The 20255-nt window shown below is 33.4% G+C and overlaps 1 protein-coding gene across 1 annotated transcript in view; it reads left to right on the top strand.

Moving 5' to 3' along the window:
- LRP1B (LDL receptor related protein 1B) overlaps window positions 1–20255 on the top strand; it is a gene marked incomplete at both ends in the record, with an annotated part of 1929835 nt that overhangs the window by 928269 nt on the left and 981311 nt on the right. The window contains one exon of the mRNA XM_080798957.1: window positions 12290–12452. Within this exon, the coding sequence (XP_080655083.1) occupies window positions 12290–12452 (163 nt within the window). The remainder of the gene's footprint in view (window positions 1–12289; window positions 12453–20255) is intronic.

Below are 20255 nucleotides of genomic sequence, written 5' to 3'. Positions count from 1 at the left end.
TATTTTTCTTGTTTAGTGCTCTGAAAATATCATGCCAGTCCTTTCTGGCCGGCCAGGTCTCTATGGATAGATCTGCTGCCAATCCTATGTTTCTACCATGGTATGCTATCAACCTCTTGTTCCTGAACTGCTTTTAGGATTTTCTCTTTGTCACTAAGACTTGTAAGTTTTCCTATTAGATGATGGTGTCTGGACCTATTTTTATTGATTTTTGAGGGGGTTTCTCTGTGCTTCCTGGATTTTGATGCTTGTTCCCTTTGCCATATTAGGGAAATTCTCTACTATATTTGCTCCAATATACCTTGTATGCCCTCTCTCTTCTTCTTCTGGAATCCCAGTTATTCTAATATTGTTTCATCTTATGCTATCACTTATCTTTCGAATTCTCCCCTCATGGCCCAGTAGTTGTTTGTTCAGTTTGCTCAGTTTCTTTATTCTCCATCATTTGGTCTTCTGTATATTACTAATTCTCTCTTCTGCCTTATTTATCCTAGCAGTAAGAGCCTCCATTTTTAATTACACCTCATTAATAGCTTTTTTGATCAACTTGGTTAGATTTTAATTCTTATATTTCTCTAGAAAGGGATTTTATTTATCCAGAAAGGTTTTCTCTAATATCTTTCATGCTTTTTTTTGAGCTCAGCTAGCACCTTGGTAATCATCCTTCTGAACTCTTGTTCTGACATATTACTAGTGACAGTATTGATTAGGTCCCTAGCCTTCAGTACTGCTTCCTGATCTTTTTGTGTGGGTGTGTGTGATGAGTATTTCCACTTGTCATTTTATCTAGATAAGAATAGATGAATGAGAGAACAAATTACCAAAAGGGTAGCAATGACCCCAGAAAAATATATGCTATCCAAAGCAGAAGAGACCCAAAAGTGGGGGCAGAAGAAAGGGGGAAAAAAGGAAAAAAAATATATATCTTTTATAGATATGGTTAGAACAGAGCTACACAGTTGATTTTGAGTGTATTTTGGTCAATTAGAAGAATCTACCTCCCAAAATTTTAAAGAAAGAAAAACTTATGTATATAAAAAAATAAGGATAAACACAATGAAGTGATGGAATATGACTGTAAAGACGAAAATTAAAAAAGATTATAAAAAAGCAATGGATAAGATAAGAATTTGGTTGAAAAAAGAAAAAAAAAGAGGAAAGAATGTGATGAGGCCGCTGGAGACTAGAACAAAGGCATGAGCTAGACTTAGGGTATATTTTGATCTATTAGAAGAAATTGTATTGCAAAATTTTAAAGGAAAAAAAATATATGTATACAAAAAAATAAGGTTAAGTACAAAGAAGGGATAAAATATGACTAAAACAATAAAAATTTAAAAAAATTTAAAAAGGTATTGATAAAATAGTAAAAAAAAATTAAAATAGGAAAGAGGAAAAATTTTTAAAAATAGAATAAGAAAAAATAAAATTTAAAAGATTTAAAATTGAGGGTGCCTGGGTGGCTCAGTGGGTTAAAGCCCCTACCTTCAGCTTGGGTCATGATTCCAGGGTCCTGGGATCGAGCCCCACATCTGGCTCTCCGCTCAGCACAGAGCCTGCTTCCTCCTCCTCTCTCTTTCTCTGCCTGCCTCTCTTCCTACTTGTGATCTCTATCTGTCAAATAAATAAATAAAATCTTAAAAAAAAAATAAAATTGAAAGACTAAAAGATCATGGGATGATTTTCCCTACCTCTGGAGTTCTGCTGTTCTCGTTGATCTGTAAACTTGGTCTTGGCTGGGTGTTCTTGATGATTTTGGGGGAAAGGTACTGTTGCAGTGATTCTCAAATGTCTTTGCCTGAGGCAGAATATTACTGCCCTTGCCAGGAGCCAGACTAAGTAATCTGCTCGGGTTCACTCTCCATAGCTTTTGCTCCCTGAACGCATTCCATACAGCATTGGAGGAGGAAAATGAAGTTGGCGACCTCCCAATTCCTGGCCCCATAGTTGCTGAGAGCTCAGGGCCCCACTCCTCAATACACCCTCAGAGAAAAGCAGTGAATCTCTCCCATCCCCCTGGTCTCCAGCCACACTCTGAGTTCACCCAGCTTGTAACCAGACGTTTCTATCCCTGGCGCAGGGCCCCATTTGGAGTCTCCAAAACCAGCAGACTCCTGCTACGTGTTCATGCACCACTCCTCCCAGAGGAGAGAGGAAGAGGTCTCTCCAGATCTGCCACTTTTGGGGTCCTTGGTCAAAGAGCAGTGGTCTTACTGTGCCTTGGATCACAGTTTAAGCTAACACTGACTGAGCTGAGAGCTTCCTCCTTGGCTCCGTCTCTGCTGCACGCTTCCCAGCTCCAATACCTGGGAGCTCTGCCACACTCAGATACCCCCCGTCTTTCTGTGACCCTCCTGGGTCCTGAGACCACACTGTCCCCATGAGGGCTCCACCCTGCTTAACCTCTGGAGTGATGTCTCTCAGTGGAACAGACTTCTAAAAGTTCTGATTTTGGCTCTGTTGCTCCATCACTTGCCAGGAGCCGGCCCCTCCCCACACAGGCTATCTTCCCATGGTTTTGGATTCACTTCTCCACGCTCCAACCTTCCAGAAAGTGATCAATTTTCTGTTCCTAGAATTGCTGCTCTTCTTCTCTTCTATCTCCTGCTGAGTTTGTAGGCATTCAGAATGGCTAGATACCTATCTAGCTGAACTCCTGCGACCTGATATTTCAGTATCCTTCTCCTCCACCATCTTGCTAACAGCATCTAGGCTCCAACCCTGTTTTGTTTTGTTTTGTTTTTAATTTTTGTTTTTATTTCCCTAGCCTGATGATAGAGAGTTAATATATGTATCACTAAGACCAGTGTCAAAGAGTTTATTACCTAATTTTTTCTTGTTTTATGGTTTCATGTTTTAAGTCTTTAGTCCATTTTGTTTATTTTTATATATGATGTTAGAAATTAGTCCACTTTCCTTCTTTCACATGTAGCTGTCTAGTTCTCCCAACACCATTTATGGAAGACACTGTCTTTTTTCCATTGTGTATTCTTGCCTCCCTTGTTATAGACCAATGGACCATATAAGCATAGGTTTATTTCTGGGCTCTATTCTGTTCCATTGACCTGTTGGGCCTGTTTTTGTGCCAGTACCATAATGTTTTGATTACTATGGCTTTTTAGTATAGTTTGAAATTCAGGAGCATGATAACCTGTGGTTTTGTTCTTCATTCTGAAGATTGCTTTGGATATTTGGTGTTTTTTGTGGTTTCATACAAATTTTAGGATTATTTATTCTCGTTTTGTGATAATATATGTTGGTAGTTTGATAGGGATTGTATTGAACCTGTAGATTGCATGGATAGTATATACATTTTAATATTAATTCTTCCAATCTGTGGATATAATTCATATTTCCATTATTTGTGTCATAAACTTGTATCATCAATGTCTTAGTTTTCAGAGTATAAGTCTTTGACTTCGTTGATTCAGTTTATCCCTCCATATTTTACTCTTTATAATGTCATTATAAATGGGATAATTTCTTAAATTTCTTATTATGATAGCTCATTATTAGTATATAGAAATGCAATAGATATATGTCTATTGGTTTTGCATTATGCAACTTTACTGAATTCATTTATTAGTTCTAATAGCTTTAGAGTTTTTTAATGTATAATATTATGTCATTTAAAAGTAGTAACAGTTTTAGTTTTTCCTTAATAATTTTTTTTACTTCACCTTAAAAATTTGAACAACTTGTATTTTTCTTTTTTTTTTAAATTACAAGAAACCTACTTTATTATTTTTTAAATTTATTTTTTAAATTTTAATTCCAGAATTAAATTTTTTTAAAAGATTTTATTTATTTATTTGACAGACGGAAATCACAAGTAGGCAGAGAGGCAGGCAGAGAGAGAGGAGGAAGCAGGCTCCCTGCTGAGCAGAGAGCCCGATGCAGGGCTCGATCCCAGGACCCTGGGATCATGACCTGAGCCGAAGGCAGAGGCTTTAACCCACTGAGCCACCCAGGCGCCCCCCCAGAATTAAATTTTAATTCTAATGTATATTAGTGTTATATATAACCTAATATAACACTGTATATTAACTACACTGGAATTAAAATTTAAAAAATAAATTAAAAAATAATATATAATAATATATATTAGTGTTATATATAACATTATAATATATAGTGTTATAATATATATATATATAAATATATAGTGTTATATTAGGTTCAGTGTAGTTAATATATAGTGTTATATTAGGTTAATATATAGTGTACAATGTAGTGATTCAACAATTCTATACATTACTCAATGCTCCTTAATGATAAGTGTACTCTTAAGTCCCCTTCACCTATTTCACTTATCCCCCCTAAACACCTTACCTCTGATAACCACTTTGTTCTTTATAGTTAAGACTCTCTTTTTTGGTTTGTCTCTTTATTCTTTGTATTTGTCTATTTGTTTGTTTTGTTTCTTAAGTTCCACATATGAATGAAATCATATGGTATTTGTCTTTCTCTGACTGGCTTATTTCACTTAGCACTGCAATCTGTAGATCCATCCATGTTGTTGCAAATGGAAGAATTTCATCCTTTTTTTATTGCTGAGTAGAAATTCATTGTATGTATGTATGTGTGTGTGTGTTATAACACACACACACACTACGTCGTTTTTATGCATTCATCTGTTAATGGACACTGGACAGCTTTCATAATTTGGCTAGTATAAATAGTGCTTCAGTAAATGTAAGGGTGCATATATCTTTTTGAATTAGTGTTTTCATATTCGTTGGGTAAATACCCAGTAGTAGAATTATTGGATTACATAGTAATTTTATTTTTAATTTTTTGAGGAAAAAAATTAAAAATGTTTTCCATGGTGGCTGAACCAGTTTGCATTCCCATCAACAATACACAGGTTTTTCTGTCCTCTCTACATCCTTACCAACACTTGTTGTTTCTTGTGTTCTTGATTTAACCATTCTGATTTACATTTCACTGATGATTATTGATATGAGCATCTTTTCATGTAACTGTTAGTCATATGTATGCCTTCTTTGGAGAAATATCTGTTACTGTCTTATGCCCATTTTTAATTGGATTATGTCTGGGTTTTTCTTGGTGCCAAGTTGCATAAGTTATATATTTTGAATACTAATTCTTTATCAGTTATGTCATTTGTAAAGCTCTTCTCCCCTCCAATAGGATGTCTTTTAGTTTTACTGTTTCCTTTCCTGTGCAGAGCTTTTTATTTTGATGTAGTCAAAACAGTTTATTTTTCCTTTTTTCATTCACTTCAGGGTACATATCTAAAAAAATGCTGCTATGGCCAATGTCAAAGAAAATGCTGCCTATGTTCTGTACTAGGATTTTTATGCTTTCAGGTCTCATTTTTAGGTCCTTAATCCATTTTGAGTTTATTTTTATGTATGATGTATAAAGTGGTCCAGTTTCATTCTTTTGTTCGTAGCTGTCCAGTTTTCCTCACAAAGGAGGAAGATATTTTTTGTTTTTGTTTGTTTCAATTCTTTTGAAGAGACTTTTCCCCATTGCCTATTTTTGCCTCCTCTGTTGAAGATTACTTGAACATATAATCATTGGTTCATTTCTGGGCTCTGCATTCTGTTTTGTTGATCTGTGTGTCTATTTTTGTGTCTGTACCATATTGTTTTGATTACTACAGGGTTATAGTATATCTTGAAATCTGGGATTGTGGTACCTCCAGTTTTGTTCTCCATTTTTAAGATTGCTTTGGGTGTTTTTTGGGGTCTTTGATGTTTCCATACAAATTTTAGGGTTGTTTGTTCTGGTTCTGCAAAAAATGCTATTGGTGTTTTAAAAGGGAATGAATTAAATCTGTAAAATGTTTTGAGTAGTATAGACATTTTAACAATATTTGTTCTTTCAATCCATGAGCATAGAAAGTCTTCCTATTTCTTTGTTCTGCCTTTGATATCTTTCATTAGTGTTTTATAGTTTTCAGAGTACACGTCTTTCAATACTTTGGTTAAATTTGTTAAGTATTTTATTATTTTTGATGCAATTAAAATGGTATTGCTTTCTATTTCTGCTGCTTCATTATTTGTGTACAGAAATGCAACAGATTTATATATATATATTGATTTTGTATCTCACAACCTTACTGAATTAATTTATTTATATATAGTATCTTCTCATCTGCAAATATTGAAAGATTTTTTTTTTTAACCTACTAATTTTGGCTTTCATTTCTTTTTGTTGTCTGATTGCTATGGCTAGGACTTCCAGTATTATAGTGAAAATGAATGCCCTTGTTCTGTTCCTTAACTTAGGGAAAAAGCTCTGTTTTCTCCTCATTAAGTTTGATATTAACTGTGGGTTTTTCTTATAAGGCCTTTATTATGTTGAGGTATATTCCATCTAAACCTACTATGTTGAGGGTTTTATCATGAATGGATACTATGTTGAGGGTTTTATCATGAATGGATACTCTACTTTGTTAAGTGTTTTTTTTTTTTTTCTCCATTTATTGAAATAAGCATACAGTTTTTATCCTTTCTCTTGTTGATGTGGTGTGTCACTTTGATTAATTTGCAAATACTAAACCACCCTCACATCACAAGAATAAATCCCACTCAATTGCAGTGAATGATTTTTTAATGAATTGTTGGTTTGGGTTTGCCAATATTTTGTTGAGGATTTTTGCTTGTATGATCATCAGAGATATTGGCTGGTAGTTTTCTTTTTGAGTGATATCTTTATCTGGTTTTGGTATCAGGGTAATGCTGGCTTCAAAGAATGACTTTGGAAGGTTTCCTTCCTCTTCTATTTTTTGGAATAGTTTGAAAAGAACAGGCATTAACTTTTCTTTAAAAGTTTGGTAGAATTTGCCTGTGAAGCTTCTAGTCCTCACTTCTGTTTTTTGGGAGGTTTTTTTTATTACTGATTTAAATTCATTGCTGGTAATTGATCTGTCAAATTTTCTATTTCTTCCTGATTCACTTTTGGGAGGCTGTCTGTTTCTAGGAATTTATTTCTTAGGTTGTCCAATTTGTTAGCATATAATTTTTCATGATAATCTCTTATAGTCCTTTGTACTTAAGTGGTGTTAGTTATTATTTCTCTTTCATTTACGATTGTTTGAGTCTTTTTTTTTTTTTGATGTGTCATGTGGCTTAAAGTTTATCAATTTTATTGATTTTTTTCAATGAACCAGCAGCTCCTGGTTTTATTGATCTGTCTGATTGCTTTTTGTCTGTTTTATTTTAGGGCTTTTTGGGAGGTTCTTCTTTTGGTTTCTGTTATATTTATTTCTGCTCTAATCTTTATTATTTCCTTCCTTTTACTGGTTTGGGGTTTTGTTTGTTCTTTTATTTCTAGTTCCTTTAGATGTAAGGTTAGAAGGGATTTTTTTTTTTTTTCCTATTTCTTGAAGTGGACCTGTATCTCTGAACTTCACTCTTAGAGCTGCTTTTGCTGTGTCCCATAGATTTTGGACAGTTGTGTTTCCATTTTCATTTATTTTGGTAGTATTTTTTTCTTTTTTTAAATTTCTTCATTGACATATTGATTGTTTAGTAGCATGCTCTTTAGTTTCCTTGTTTGTATTTGTTTCTTTTTCTTTTAATGTTCTTCTTATAGTTGATTTCTAATTTTGTAGTGTTATGGTCAGCAAAGATAGTTGAAATGATTTCAGTCTTCTTAAATTTATTGAGACTTGTTTTATAGCCTGCTATGTGATCTATCCTATAGAATATTTCATGAACACTTGAGAAGAATGTGTATTCTGCTGTTTTTATTTGAGTATTCTGTTAAGTCTGTTTGGTCTAATGTGTTGTTCAAGGACATTGTTTTTTTATTAATTTTCTTTCTGGACATCCACTGATGCAAGTGGAGTATTAAAGTCTCCTACTATTATTGTATTTCTACTAATTTCTCTCTTTGTATCTCTTAATATCTGCTTTATGTATTTAGATGTTCCTATGTTGGGTGCATAAATATTACGAGTGTTATATCTTGTTGAATTTTACTCTTTATCATTATGTAATGCCCTTCTTTATTTCTTGTTGCAACCCTTTTTGTTGTTGTAGTTGTTTTTGTTTATTTATTTATTTATTTAGTTAGTTCAGTCTATTTGGCCTGATAAAAGCAATCCACCTCAGCTTTCTTCCTTTCCATTTGCATGGAATATCTTTTCCTTTTCCTTAACTTTCAGTCATTGTCTGTTTTTAGATATGAAGTGAGGTTCTTGTAGGCAGCAATGGACTATATTTTGTTCTCCTTTGAAATAATTAAGCGTTTCTATGAAGTCAAAACAATGAATTAGAATTAAGACTGCCTTTTTAAGTAGATGTATACTCCAGGTTATCTTCTAGCTTTATCATAGTTCCTTCAAACAAGTTTTGCTTTTTTATGTTATCTTTTTTTTTTATGTTATGTTTTTTTTTTTTTTTTATGTTATCTATTCTTGTGGACATTTGCATGTTCCATCTCTGGCTAGTTAAAGATTATATAGCAAATAAATTGAAAAGAGACCAGGAAGTAAATTTCATCAGTGTGTAACTTTCAAAAAGTTAAAAACGTGACTCATACCAATATGTAGTGAATATGTATCAAGGAGTCACTTAGCTCACTGATGAGAACTATAAGGATGGTAAATCTGGTTCAAAGGCATACAGAAGAGACTGAAGTGTTTACAGTCAATGAAGTAAAAACTTGCTTATTTAAGATTGTAAAGTTAAATATAAAACTATTTAATGTAAAAAAAAAACCTATTTAATGTCATAGTGGACAATAAAACTAGGGTTATCTTTACTACCTGATGGAAATCATTTGCATCACTATTGGACATAAATTATTTGCAAATTATCAATGTACAAATTCATAGAGACTGGGATCTAATTAGTATTAAATTGTAAGTTAAACAAAGGTATATTACTCTGGAAAATTCACTGATTTTTTAAGGTGTAACAGACATTGATGCAATATGACATTAATAGGACATGTAGACATTACTTTATATTTTTTCTTAAAAAGATTTTGACTTTTGTTCTCAATAATTTTATGGCATGGACAACTTTATTAAACAATACTTGAGTAGGTATGTTATTTTGCCAGAGTACCACACCAGTATACCACAGACTAGATGACTTAAACAATAGAAATTCATTTTCTCACGATTCTGAAGATAGGAGGTTCTAGATCATGGTTTCAAAGGGTTGAATTCCTCTGAGGCCACTCCTTGCTTACAAATAGCCTTTCCCATGTGTATAGGGATTCCTGCTATCTCTCTTTGTATGTCCTAATCTCGTTTTGTAAGGATATGGGCCAGATTAGATTAGGGCTCAACTTAATGGCCTTGATTTCATCACCTCTTAAGGAATTATCTCCAAATACAGTCACATTCTAAGGCAATGGAGGTTAGGACTTCAACACATGAATTTGGGGGAAAAATGATTCAGTCCATAATAGTTAGTATACATTACATTTTAGTGAATTAAAATCAATACCGCATTCACCAACTCTGGAAATTAATTATTTGCCTTGTGTCATGATGAAAAATCTGTTGTAATTTGCGTGTGTGTGTGTATATATATGTATATATCCAATTATAGATTGTAAATAGTTGCCTTTTGTTTAAAAAAATCACATTTTCCTTGAATTTTTCATTTTATTTTAACTGGGTACAACTTTAAGTTTTTAGACCTAACAAATATTGTGTTTTAAAACATTGTTATTAAAAAAAATTGTTATTAACTACTTATATGATGTACAAGTTTGAAAATGCTTTCAATGTTTTTTCATTATTATTTAAAATTTTACCAATATTGATATGTTGTAGCTATGAATAGAATAGTAACCTTTTTATTTGCCAATTAGAAAATTCTGAGTAACCATAATAAAAGCCATTTCCAAAAAATAAAAAAAGAAAAGAAAAGAAAAGAAAAAATTCAGTTGACTTCAGTTGAAAAATGAATGAAAAGCAATGAGGAAACATAGTAACAGGAATATATTTAAATTTTTGTTCTAGTAACAGTAAAGTAATAAGGGTCTAACTAAAAATTTAGAATTTTTTCATAATGTCATAAAATGATTATAATTTCCTATGATCTTGGTTATATTTCTGCAAAATTAAGATGAAATACTGAATCCATTATCTGGAAGATTCATTTGTCTCCTGAAATGAGTAAATAATTTCAGCCAAATTTTTTACTTATTGTCTATTTATCTATTGGCTTCCTTACTTGAACTTTTTGTCTGATTGCTTCAGTTCTCCAATCTTAATAAAAGATTACATTAAAACTAGACAAACTCAAATATAAGAAAAGGAAACAAAGCCAATACCCACAATTACTGAGTGTTTGGCTAATTATTAGGTTATTTAATGAGACCTTTTTGCTTCAAACTTGGATGGTTGTTAACAATAACTATTGTTTCAGTAGAAGAGAATCTTTCTTTAATGATAAAGAGTTGAAAAAAGGTGTGAATGCTGTCAAAAAGTTCTTTTGTCTGAAATTGCAAGTGCATAGACTACACAAACTGCATGTCTAGCATGAAGGATGGGTCATTGAATGGGCTCTGGCACATACTTTATCTGAACACAAGGTATTTAAAATGACATTTGAAACAGTGGTTTCAACAGTGCTGTAGTTGATAATAATGTAAAAAGATTTTTTTAAAAAAGCATGTATTTGCAGATTTCTGGAGACAGAGAAATAGTTCAGCTTTTTAAAAATCCTGGTTGCTGAGCTGGTTGAAAAAAGCTGCATGTAGTTTGTGGAACATTTAAAGGGTTCTGTTTCCATAAAGACTGTGCAATTCAGGAATAAAACTGTAATCGATAGCTTGAAAACGTGTGTCCAATGAATTGCAATATCCACTTTCTGCTTGTCCTTGTAAGGCATGATAGAAATTCTCACAAACTTGCTACTTTCTGTACTGTCTTTGACAATATACCATTAAGAGTGATAATAATGACACATGCATCTGTGTTAGTCTTTCTGTTGAAAGGATATCATTCACTGAAGTCGCAGGTTACTAAAGAAATATTTTGAAGCAGAGTAGGAAGAATGTTTAGGTTCAGATTACAGAAAGAAACTGCTTGGTGAATGAATCATAGATCCATAGTAAGTTTGAACAAGGAGGTATTAAAGTATAATTTCCAATAGCTAAAAACATGATTGTCATAAAATTCAAGAATAAATATGAACCAGAAATTTATTTATGAATTATTGAGGAAACAAGCCCAGTATTGAAGATCTAAGAGCATTAGTGGAATTAGATATTTGCAGACATTTTAGAGAAAAAGAATATATAAATAAAATTTATAAGAAAGGATAAAAATGGTTAATGCCTCACAGGACAGTATGACCATAGCCTTGGAGTTATCTTTTCTACCAGATAAATATCTACAAATCAGCATGAAATTCCACCATGGTATAGGTCTGATCAAATGGAAGATATTCAAGTCAAACCAGATACATTCTCCTAGAGCTGCTCTATCCATTGTAGCCACTAACTGTATCATTTAAATTTAATCTGAGATCATTAAAATGAAACCAGTACATATTTGGTTTCCCATTCACACTAGTCACATTTTAAGTGCTCAACTAGACATATTTGGCTAATGGATACTTGATTAGAAAATACGGATGTAGAATGTTTCCTTCATCACAGAAGGTACTATTGAAAATACTCTTCTAGAGAATTAATCTTTGAGCAGGCCTGTTTTATAATGCCTGTGTATGCCACTGAAAAACATATCATCCCTCTTTTTGCTTCCAATATTTTTTTAAACAAAGAGATTTTACAGATCTCCTTTTCCACTTTTCCACCCCTCCTTTTTTTTTTTTTTGTAACGGAAGAGGATCTGAAAATATGGGTTTACCCTTAGATTTATAAAAAGTTTACTCTTACTACTCAAGAGTTTAGCTGTCATTGATTGAATGACCTATTTTGTATAAACAGAGGAAATAGGACAAAGATTTTATTGTAAATGAGTGTATTTTAAGATTTAGAAATTCTTTACCCATTTCCCTCGATCATTCTCACTCCTGTATAACGAGAAGAAAGGTATCAAAAGGTAGTCATTACTTTACAGAATAATTAAATCACTTATTTTGTGATTTTGGTATAGCAAAAAATGTTAAAAAATAATTAAATCACTTATTTTGTGATTTTGCTATTTGGTATAGCAAAAAATTATCTTTGCAGGTTTTTGTTTGTTTGTTTGTTTTAATCATAAAACTGCCTTTCCTTTTGAAATGTCTTCTGTGATGGTCTGGGCAGATTTATGTACTCTTTGGCTTATGATACTAAATTTGTACCTATAATGCAATGATTTCGTATGTGTGTTTTTCAGATGTGCAACAAATGGCGATTGACTGGCTTACCAGAAATCTCTATTTCGTGGACCATGTCAGTGACCGGATCTTTGTTTGTAATTACAATGGGTCTGTATGTGTCACCCTGATTGACCTGGAGCTTCATAATCCTAAGGCAATAGCAGTAGATCCAATAGCAGGGTAAGAAGTTCTTTTTTTTTTTTTTTCCTTTTTTATAGTGTTTGATCTGAAATAGTTACCAAATAAAAATATAATAAATAAAAAAAAAAGATCAATGTCTTATAGGAGTTGTGGAATAGAAGACTATTGGTTCAAAATATTTTTGAATGTCAGTTTCAACATCTGTCTTGCAAGGGGGAGAAAAGGGTTACAATTTACCATGCAGAACCTGGGGAATACCAATTCCTTAACACAATACTGCTGGTCTAATCTGAGGTAAAAACAACCTGTTACCCTCTTAAGAATTGCTTTGGGGTCACCAGACAAGAGCATCAGGATAGTTTTAGGTTAAATAGAGAAGACTTTAAGTTCCCTTAGCAGTATACCTTGATGTTAGCAAGCTTCAGAAGTACTCCTTGAAAGATGTACTATTAACAAACATATCCAACACATTTGGGACTCATAAAAGGGACATCATACAAGTTCAAGGACAATACTAAACCATTAAGGTCATCTTTTAGTTGAAACCCACTTTTTTTCTCCCTAACTACTGATATGTAAATACTATATAATTATGGAGTTACTGAATTTATCGGAATCCATTTTCTCTCTGTTTTTTTTTTTTGTTGTTGTTGTTGTTTTGTTTTGTTTTTAATTTTGCAAGCCTCTTTTTTGGTTAAAAAGATGTCTTATCTGACCTTCTTTGAGCTAATATGTTCATTAATCTTTTTTAAATATTTCACAATTTGTCAAAATATAGTCATAAATGTTTAAATTCCCATCAAGTTTGTTCATATGGTTAGAAAATCCATATAGGAATTATGTTTCAATTTTACAAATACTATGGCATTATTGAGGGGAAAGGGCAAAAAAGATGCAGAGTCTTATAAATCCAGTTGTTTCTCCAGTCAATACTGTGCACGGGGGCGCCTGGGTGGCTCAGTGGGTTAAGCCGCTGCCTTCGGCTCAGGTCATGATCTCAGGTCCTGGGATCGAGCCCCGCATCGGGCTCTTTGCTCAGCAGGGAGTCTGCTTCTCTCTCTCTCTCTGCCTGCCTCTCTGCCTACTTGTGATCTTTCTCTGTCAAATAAATAAATAAAATATTTAAAAAAAAAATACTGTGCACGGATACTCTCAAATCAATGACATAACGTACAATTTTAATTGTTTAAAAAAAAAAAACTATTGTTTTTTCAGATGTAAGTTATAGCAAAGATTTGAAAACTGAAATTTTATCCTTGTTACTGTTTTAATTGTCCCCAAGCAGTTCAGGCTGAAATGTCTGATGGAACATATCCTGAGCTGCCATAAGCCTCCATTCAATAAATGGGAAAATATTTACTGAAGAAACAGCTGTCATCCATATGTGGACTTTTGTCACTCTTTACTTAAAGTCTGATTGAATATTAAGATGCATCATCACAATGGTTCTGATTTTGACAAGAACAGCTTGCACGTAAGAACTTTGCTAGGAAGGCTGTGTAATATAATTCTTGAATGTAGCTCTATTTGTATTTGTAGCAGATGGTTACTTGACTCAATCTGACTGCAGCGATGTTTCAAAAGACATTAGTAAAAGAAGTTGTATTTAAACTGATTTGTTTGGGTTGTTGGATAAGAGTAGTAAGAAAGAATTGGAAATTTACAAATATGCTAACAACATTCTTTTGGAATTCTGTTTAGAAATATATTTGCTTGCACATTTTTCCCTGGATGTGCTAACTGCATTTCAGATTAGCCTTTAGACAGTCTTATCTGTCAAACATGTTAAGAGGTGAAGCTATTGCATTTCTCCCCTCATTCTACCGTCTTATCCTTCCCCATTCTTAAAAACAGAGATCCAGAGACCCCTTTTAAATCAAACTGTCAGTCTGAAATGTATGTGAATGCCGTCTCCCTTTCTGAATAGCCATGTGTTTTATGTTCTCAAGCTTCCTCTTTCTGTCATTACATGAAAAAACCATATTTTGTCATTTTTATCCAAGGAATTAGGAGTAGAAAACCCCCATATTGTTTGCGCTTATTCTCTGCAGGATGCCTTTGGGCCTAGTAACTGTTTAAATGTAATTTTGTCATGTATCATTTATCACAATAGGTTCTCCGGAATTTTTTGTTTGAGTCTGCTCTGTGCCTCTAACAGTTTTTCAATCATGAATCGTAGAAATCAGAGACAGCAGAGATCCGCTCTTTTATAAATATAAACCAGTTTGTAATAGAATACGTTCAAATATATCCTACTTTTCTCTTATTATCAGAAATTTGGCTAGGATTAATATGATACTATCTAGGATAGGAACAGTAGTAGGTTTTTCCTTTAACTTCTACTTTTGGGCCTGCTCCAGACTATTTTGAATAGCCAAGGCTAGAACAACTCTGCATGACCTACTAAAGGCGACAAGTGCCACCAGTGAAATTTCTCCTACCTTTTCTTAATCGTATGGGTTGAATGATATATTTTTGACTTGTTCCCTTGTAACTTTGGAAAACACTGGGATACATTTAAAGTCAGACCTGATTCTTAGAGCTTGACCTTAATAGCATTACAAATGGAAGGAGATTTGCCTTACCTCTTCAAAAGCAGCATTGAAAAAAATATATATCTTTTAGTTGGCTATACTGTTAACTTTTACTTATAATAATGATAATGAAGTCGGCTTGTCAGTTTGGGAAAAATGTATTTTGGCAGATGTGTGGAACCACGTATAAAACCCAAACTCTCTAGAGTTATGTGAGATGACTAAACTGAGGGAGAGGGGAAATCATGAGAAACATCAGGCATTGCATATTTTCTAAGTATAATATATACCATTTTTCTATACAGTTTGGATTTTTAACTTGTAAAGCATGAATGACAGAGCGTTGGTAGGATTTATTTGTGAATCTGTGACCCCATGTAAGCAGGGAAAAGACTGTTATCATCTTTGTTCTCTGTAAGAGCAGGCCAAATGCCAGAAAGCAGAGGAGTGAAGCTCAAGTCTCGGAGTTGAATGCACACGGGAGTGATTGACAGTATTTAAATAGTTAATAAACACCTCCCCATTACCTACCTGGATTCCTGCTGCTGGCAAAACTAATCATAGATGAAAAAATCAGAGATAGAATCAAAATAAACAGCTATCAGGGAGTAGGATGGACTTATGAAATTCTAATCTAAGATGCTCTGTGAATGTGGGAAACCAGAAATGAGGCCGGTTTGTCCATGCCCATGAAAGGGGTTTTGTAACAGGGAGATCCTTGGGGTAGATATCAGGTTTTTCAATTCTATTCAGTGGCTCCTACAGCAAGGCTCAGTTTCAAATGAGAGCCTGCACTCACTATTCACCTGTTACAGGACATAAGTAGAATTGTTGCTGACCTTTGTCTGTTAATCTCCTCAGACTCCACTGTGAATTAATTAAATCTATAGACTACACCCCCACAACTAACTGTTATCTATTAGTTTGTTGATTCAGATAGTTCTGAATTTGCTATAGGTTTGAACATTAGGAAGTATCTAAAGACATGCCACTATGTGTTCTTGTTCTCATCATGGAAGTATGAATCTTGAAGAGTATGTAATTCATGAGTACCCCTAATTTTCCAACATTCATATTCACATTTTTATAGGTTACAAATTGTGAGTCTTATCTTTTTGAGGGAGAACTATCCTCTACACATATCCACAAGAATGTTTCCTGAAAAGGATATAAACTTAGTTTCCCTTAAAATCTTTTTGCATATTTCTCTTTATTAGAAGAAAACTTCGGAGCATTTGGGTGGCTCAGTCGGTTAAGTGTCTGTCTGCTTTCAGCTCAGGTCATGATCCCAGAATCCTGGGATTGAGCCCTGTAGCTTTCTGCTCAGCAGAGAGCTTAATTCTCCCTCTCTCTCTCTCTCTCCTTTCATTATCCCTGCTTGTGTGTGCACTCTCTCTCTCTGTTAGATTAAAAAAATAAATAAATAAAAAATTTAAAAATTTAAAAAGAAGAGGAAACCTCAGAGAAGGGAGACATTTCATTAACTTCAGTTATCATCCTACTGAGTTGATGTTGACTTACTCTAATTTTCTTATTGGAGATACTAAACTTAAAGTTTCTTTAGATAGATAGATAGGTGGTAGATAGATAGATAGATAGTTTTGTTTATCTAAACTAACTGTTAAAAGTGTATTTTGGTTTATTAGTGTATCTTTGAAACAATCTTGATCCTGCACATAAGAGCAGTATTTAGGTGGGTAGACCTCCAAATTCACCTATGTGAAGAGTACCAAGGAGTTATTTGCTCACTTCTTATACTCAGTGAATGGAGTGCAGTGATTACATCTTACAAGTTTGTGTTAATTATTCCCCAAGTCTTACCAATGTGTCTTCTTCTCTGTAACAACAAATTCAAGTGAGTATCATTACGATAGCTTTATTTTCATTTTTTTATCTGTCCATAGTTAATCTAAATATCTATATGCTTATCTCCTATTTACCTATTACACTACTACTACCTTCTTTGGTGACTTTAGCACTCCTGATGGCATTTAGATTCATAGAGAATTATCTAAACAATAGGCATCTACCTAAATTGGCCAGTTTACTAAGTGCTTCAGGAGCGTTACCACTGCTACTTTTTAATCCAAAGTTCCTTTCAGGAGTTGCTCTTGTGATTAGGCAAGACAACATGGGCGTGCAAGTTTGTCATGGTCTGCACTAGTTGGAGTGAAGTCAGTGGTTGAAAGGTAAAACTCCACATTAGCTCAAGGGTAAAAATCTTATATATGACTCAAATTATTCTCATTAATTCATTTTATCTAGGGTCAAATGCTGCAAATTCCTCTCCAGGCCTCTCCTCGAGTGGAGGTTCATGTATGTCATTGCCTTTAATTACTGTCTCCTTCAGATACAAATTATATCGTGATTTTCCTGGGATTATGAAAGAGTAGTTTGGAGTGGTTTATGTTCACTACAGCCTTTACTGGAAGCTTACCCCAAACTGATTCAATCTCACTGTGTTCTTAGCTGTTATGATTCATAATAATATAAATAACTCAAAATAGTGCAAAACATTCTACATCTCTATTTGCTCTCTTTGCTGTTCTCTCTTTTTCACTTTGTAAGTTTTCAGTGTTTGTTAAGCTTATCTCTAAATTACTGAGTTCACAGTGCTATTTATAGTAATTATATTTAGTATCTTCCCATATACCTCTACTCCCTATAAAAGAGATTTCTTCTCTGAATTCTGACTCTAATCAATGATGTCCCCTCAAATAGATAAAGTAATAGAAAAAAAGAAACAATGTATAACTTAAATTACAGAAGAATTTATTATTTCACTTAAAAATCTAGATATAAGACAGTTCCTGTATTGGTTATTTGAGTGGCTCAACAATATCATTAAGGATGTGTGTCCCTTTACCTCTTTGCGATGTTATCTTTAGTGTGTGCTTTTCAGGCTAATTCCGTTCTTGTCACAAATGGCTACTGAAATTCTAGGGATCCTGTGTAGACACAAGACATTCAGTTTAAAAATAAAGAAAAAAGGGAAAAAAAAAACATTGTATTTTTCTTGGGTATAGAAGAGCTGCTGCTTCTGCTTCTTTTTTTTTTTTTTTTTAAGATTTTATTTATTTATTTGACAGAGAGAGACCCAAGTAGGCAGAGAGGCAAGCAGAGAGAGAGAGAGGAGGCAGCAGGCTCTCTGTCAAGCTGAGAGACTGATGCGGGACTCGATCCCAGGAGCCTGAGATCATGATCTGAGCCGAAGGCAGAAGCTTAACCCACTGAGCCCCCCAGGCGTCCCTATAGAAGAACTTATAAGCAGACATACTTTCATGTCTTCTTGGTCAGAAATGGGGTAGATGTCTACCTGAATGGGACAACAAAAGCCATTTTTCTTTTTTTTTTTTTTTTTTTTACCATTGGCATGTGAAAGACAGAAGGACATGGGAGCGAAATTGGGACCAAGCTAACATGGAAAAAGAAAAATGGATTAAGAACCAACATCATCTACCACAAGCAGTGTTGTGTGATATAGAAATATCATACAAAAGAAATATCTTTTGTGCAATTCTTTGACTTTTTCTTATTCTTCCCATGCATTTATGAGGTCTTTTTTAACTCAGGTAAACTTGTTTGGAATATGGGCAAATACTTTGTTCCAATTCTTCATTCCCTTTTCTAGGAGAATTCTATTTCCTTTTGGCCAAGGCCATTCAACCTCATATGGAGGAATATTTTTTTAAATCTCTTTTCAAGGAAAATGTTATTTTTTTCTAGTAACATTTTACAATACTAAGAAGAAGCTGGGGTGGGAGTACTCTGGATAACAGTACTAGTATCCCTATTTTTATCTTTAAAGATACACTTTAAGAAACTGATGGTAGTATTTATTCTATCAGATTCTCCATGCTTTTGGAATCTATGTGAATATTCTAAGCCACGGGGTTAACATTAAGTAAATTATTTGTTTCACTTATAAAATGATTCTCAAGTGGCATGAAAGCTCTTATACTCCCTGCCAGATAATATTTTCCATACTGGAAGAATCTGTGCCATTATTAGAAAAGAATAATTTTATATTTCCAAGTAGTTTAAATTTATTTCTAATTGTTTCTTACATAGAGTTCTGTGAAAACAAGAGGTTCATATGAGCCAGTGGTACTGCTTTTGAAAATGCATGGATGGATTTCTTATATCACTCAGGTGTAATGAGGACATCAAAGATAAAATGTGATGTATTCTCTTCTGGAGCTTGGAGTATAACAGAGTTATGCATCAAATATCAAATGTTACAACCAGAAGATACAGTTATTATAGTTTATAAAAAAATACATTCTAAGTAAGAAAATACTAAGCTGTAATTTATTTGAAGTTTATGAGGTAAATAATGGGTCATGCACAAATATTATTTTCAAAAAATAGAAAATCTTGGTTTGGAAATGCCACCACAAAGGAAATGAAAAGGATTAAAAACAATAAAATAAGTACTTGACACCATTCCCCTTGTATATTACCACTCTTTCATATATAACATAAATTCAGGATTTTATTGTAGGTTATATAATCATATTCAACTAAAAAAAAAAAAAGAACAAGAAGGGGGGAAAAAAAAAAAAACCCAACAGCTTTTATGCTGAGTTATATTTTGTTCTGCTTGACTGCTGAGCCTTGCAGGATATTGATCTAAAATTGATATTTTCCCTTGAGCCAGATTCTTAGTGGTTTGTCTGGGGAGAAATTAGCCTGGCCTTAGGGTCAAGGTGGATGTTTTACAGTGTCAAGTAGTGTTTACTCAAGTTTTTTTTTTTGTTTGTTTGTTTTAATCATGCAAAGGAAAAAGTCAGATGCTGAGAGTATTTGGTCTTTTTTCAGTTTTAGTGAGATAATTGTCTTTTTAAGCACTTTTAAAAATTGTGTTTAGGCAGGAGGCATCACACTTCCTGATTACCAGCTATACTATAAATCGTAGTCATCAAAATAGTATGGTATTGGCATTAAAACAGACAAATAAACTGCTGGAACAGAATAGAGAACCCAGAAGTAAACCCAAGCATATATAGTCAACTAATATTTGATAACAGAGCCAAGGATACTCAATGGAAAGGAGACTGTTTCTTCAATACATTGTGCTGGGATAATTGGATAGGCATATGTAAAAAGAAGGAAACTAGACTCATATTTTACACCACTCACAAAAATTAACTTGAAATGGGTAAAAAGCTTAAGTTTAAGACTTGAACCCATGAAATTCCTAGGAGAAAACATAGGAATAAAGTTCCTTGAAATGGGTACTGGTAATTAATTTTTGTATATGACATCTAAAGCACAAACAACTGAATAAATAAATAGATAAACAAAC

The sequence above is a fragment of the Martes martes genome (genome assembly GCF_963455335.1).
Source record: "Martes martes genome assembly, chromosome: 3".
NCBI classification, from domain to species: Eukaryota; Metazoa; Chordata; class Mammalia; order Carnivora; family Mustelidae; genus Martes; species Martes martes.
This window is presented reverse-complemented; position numbering and strand designations above follow the sequence as displayed.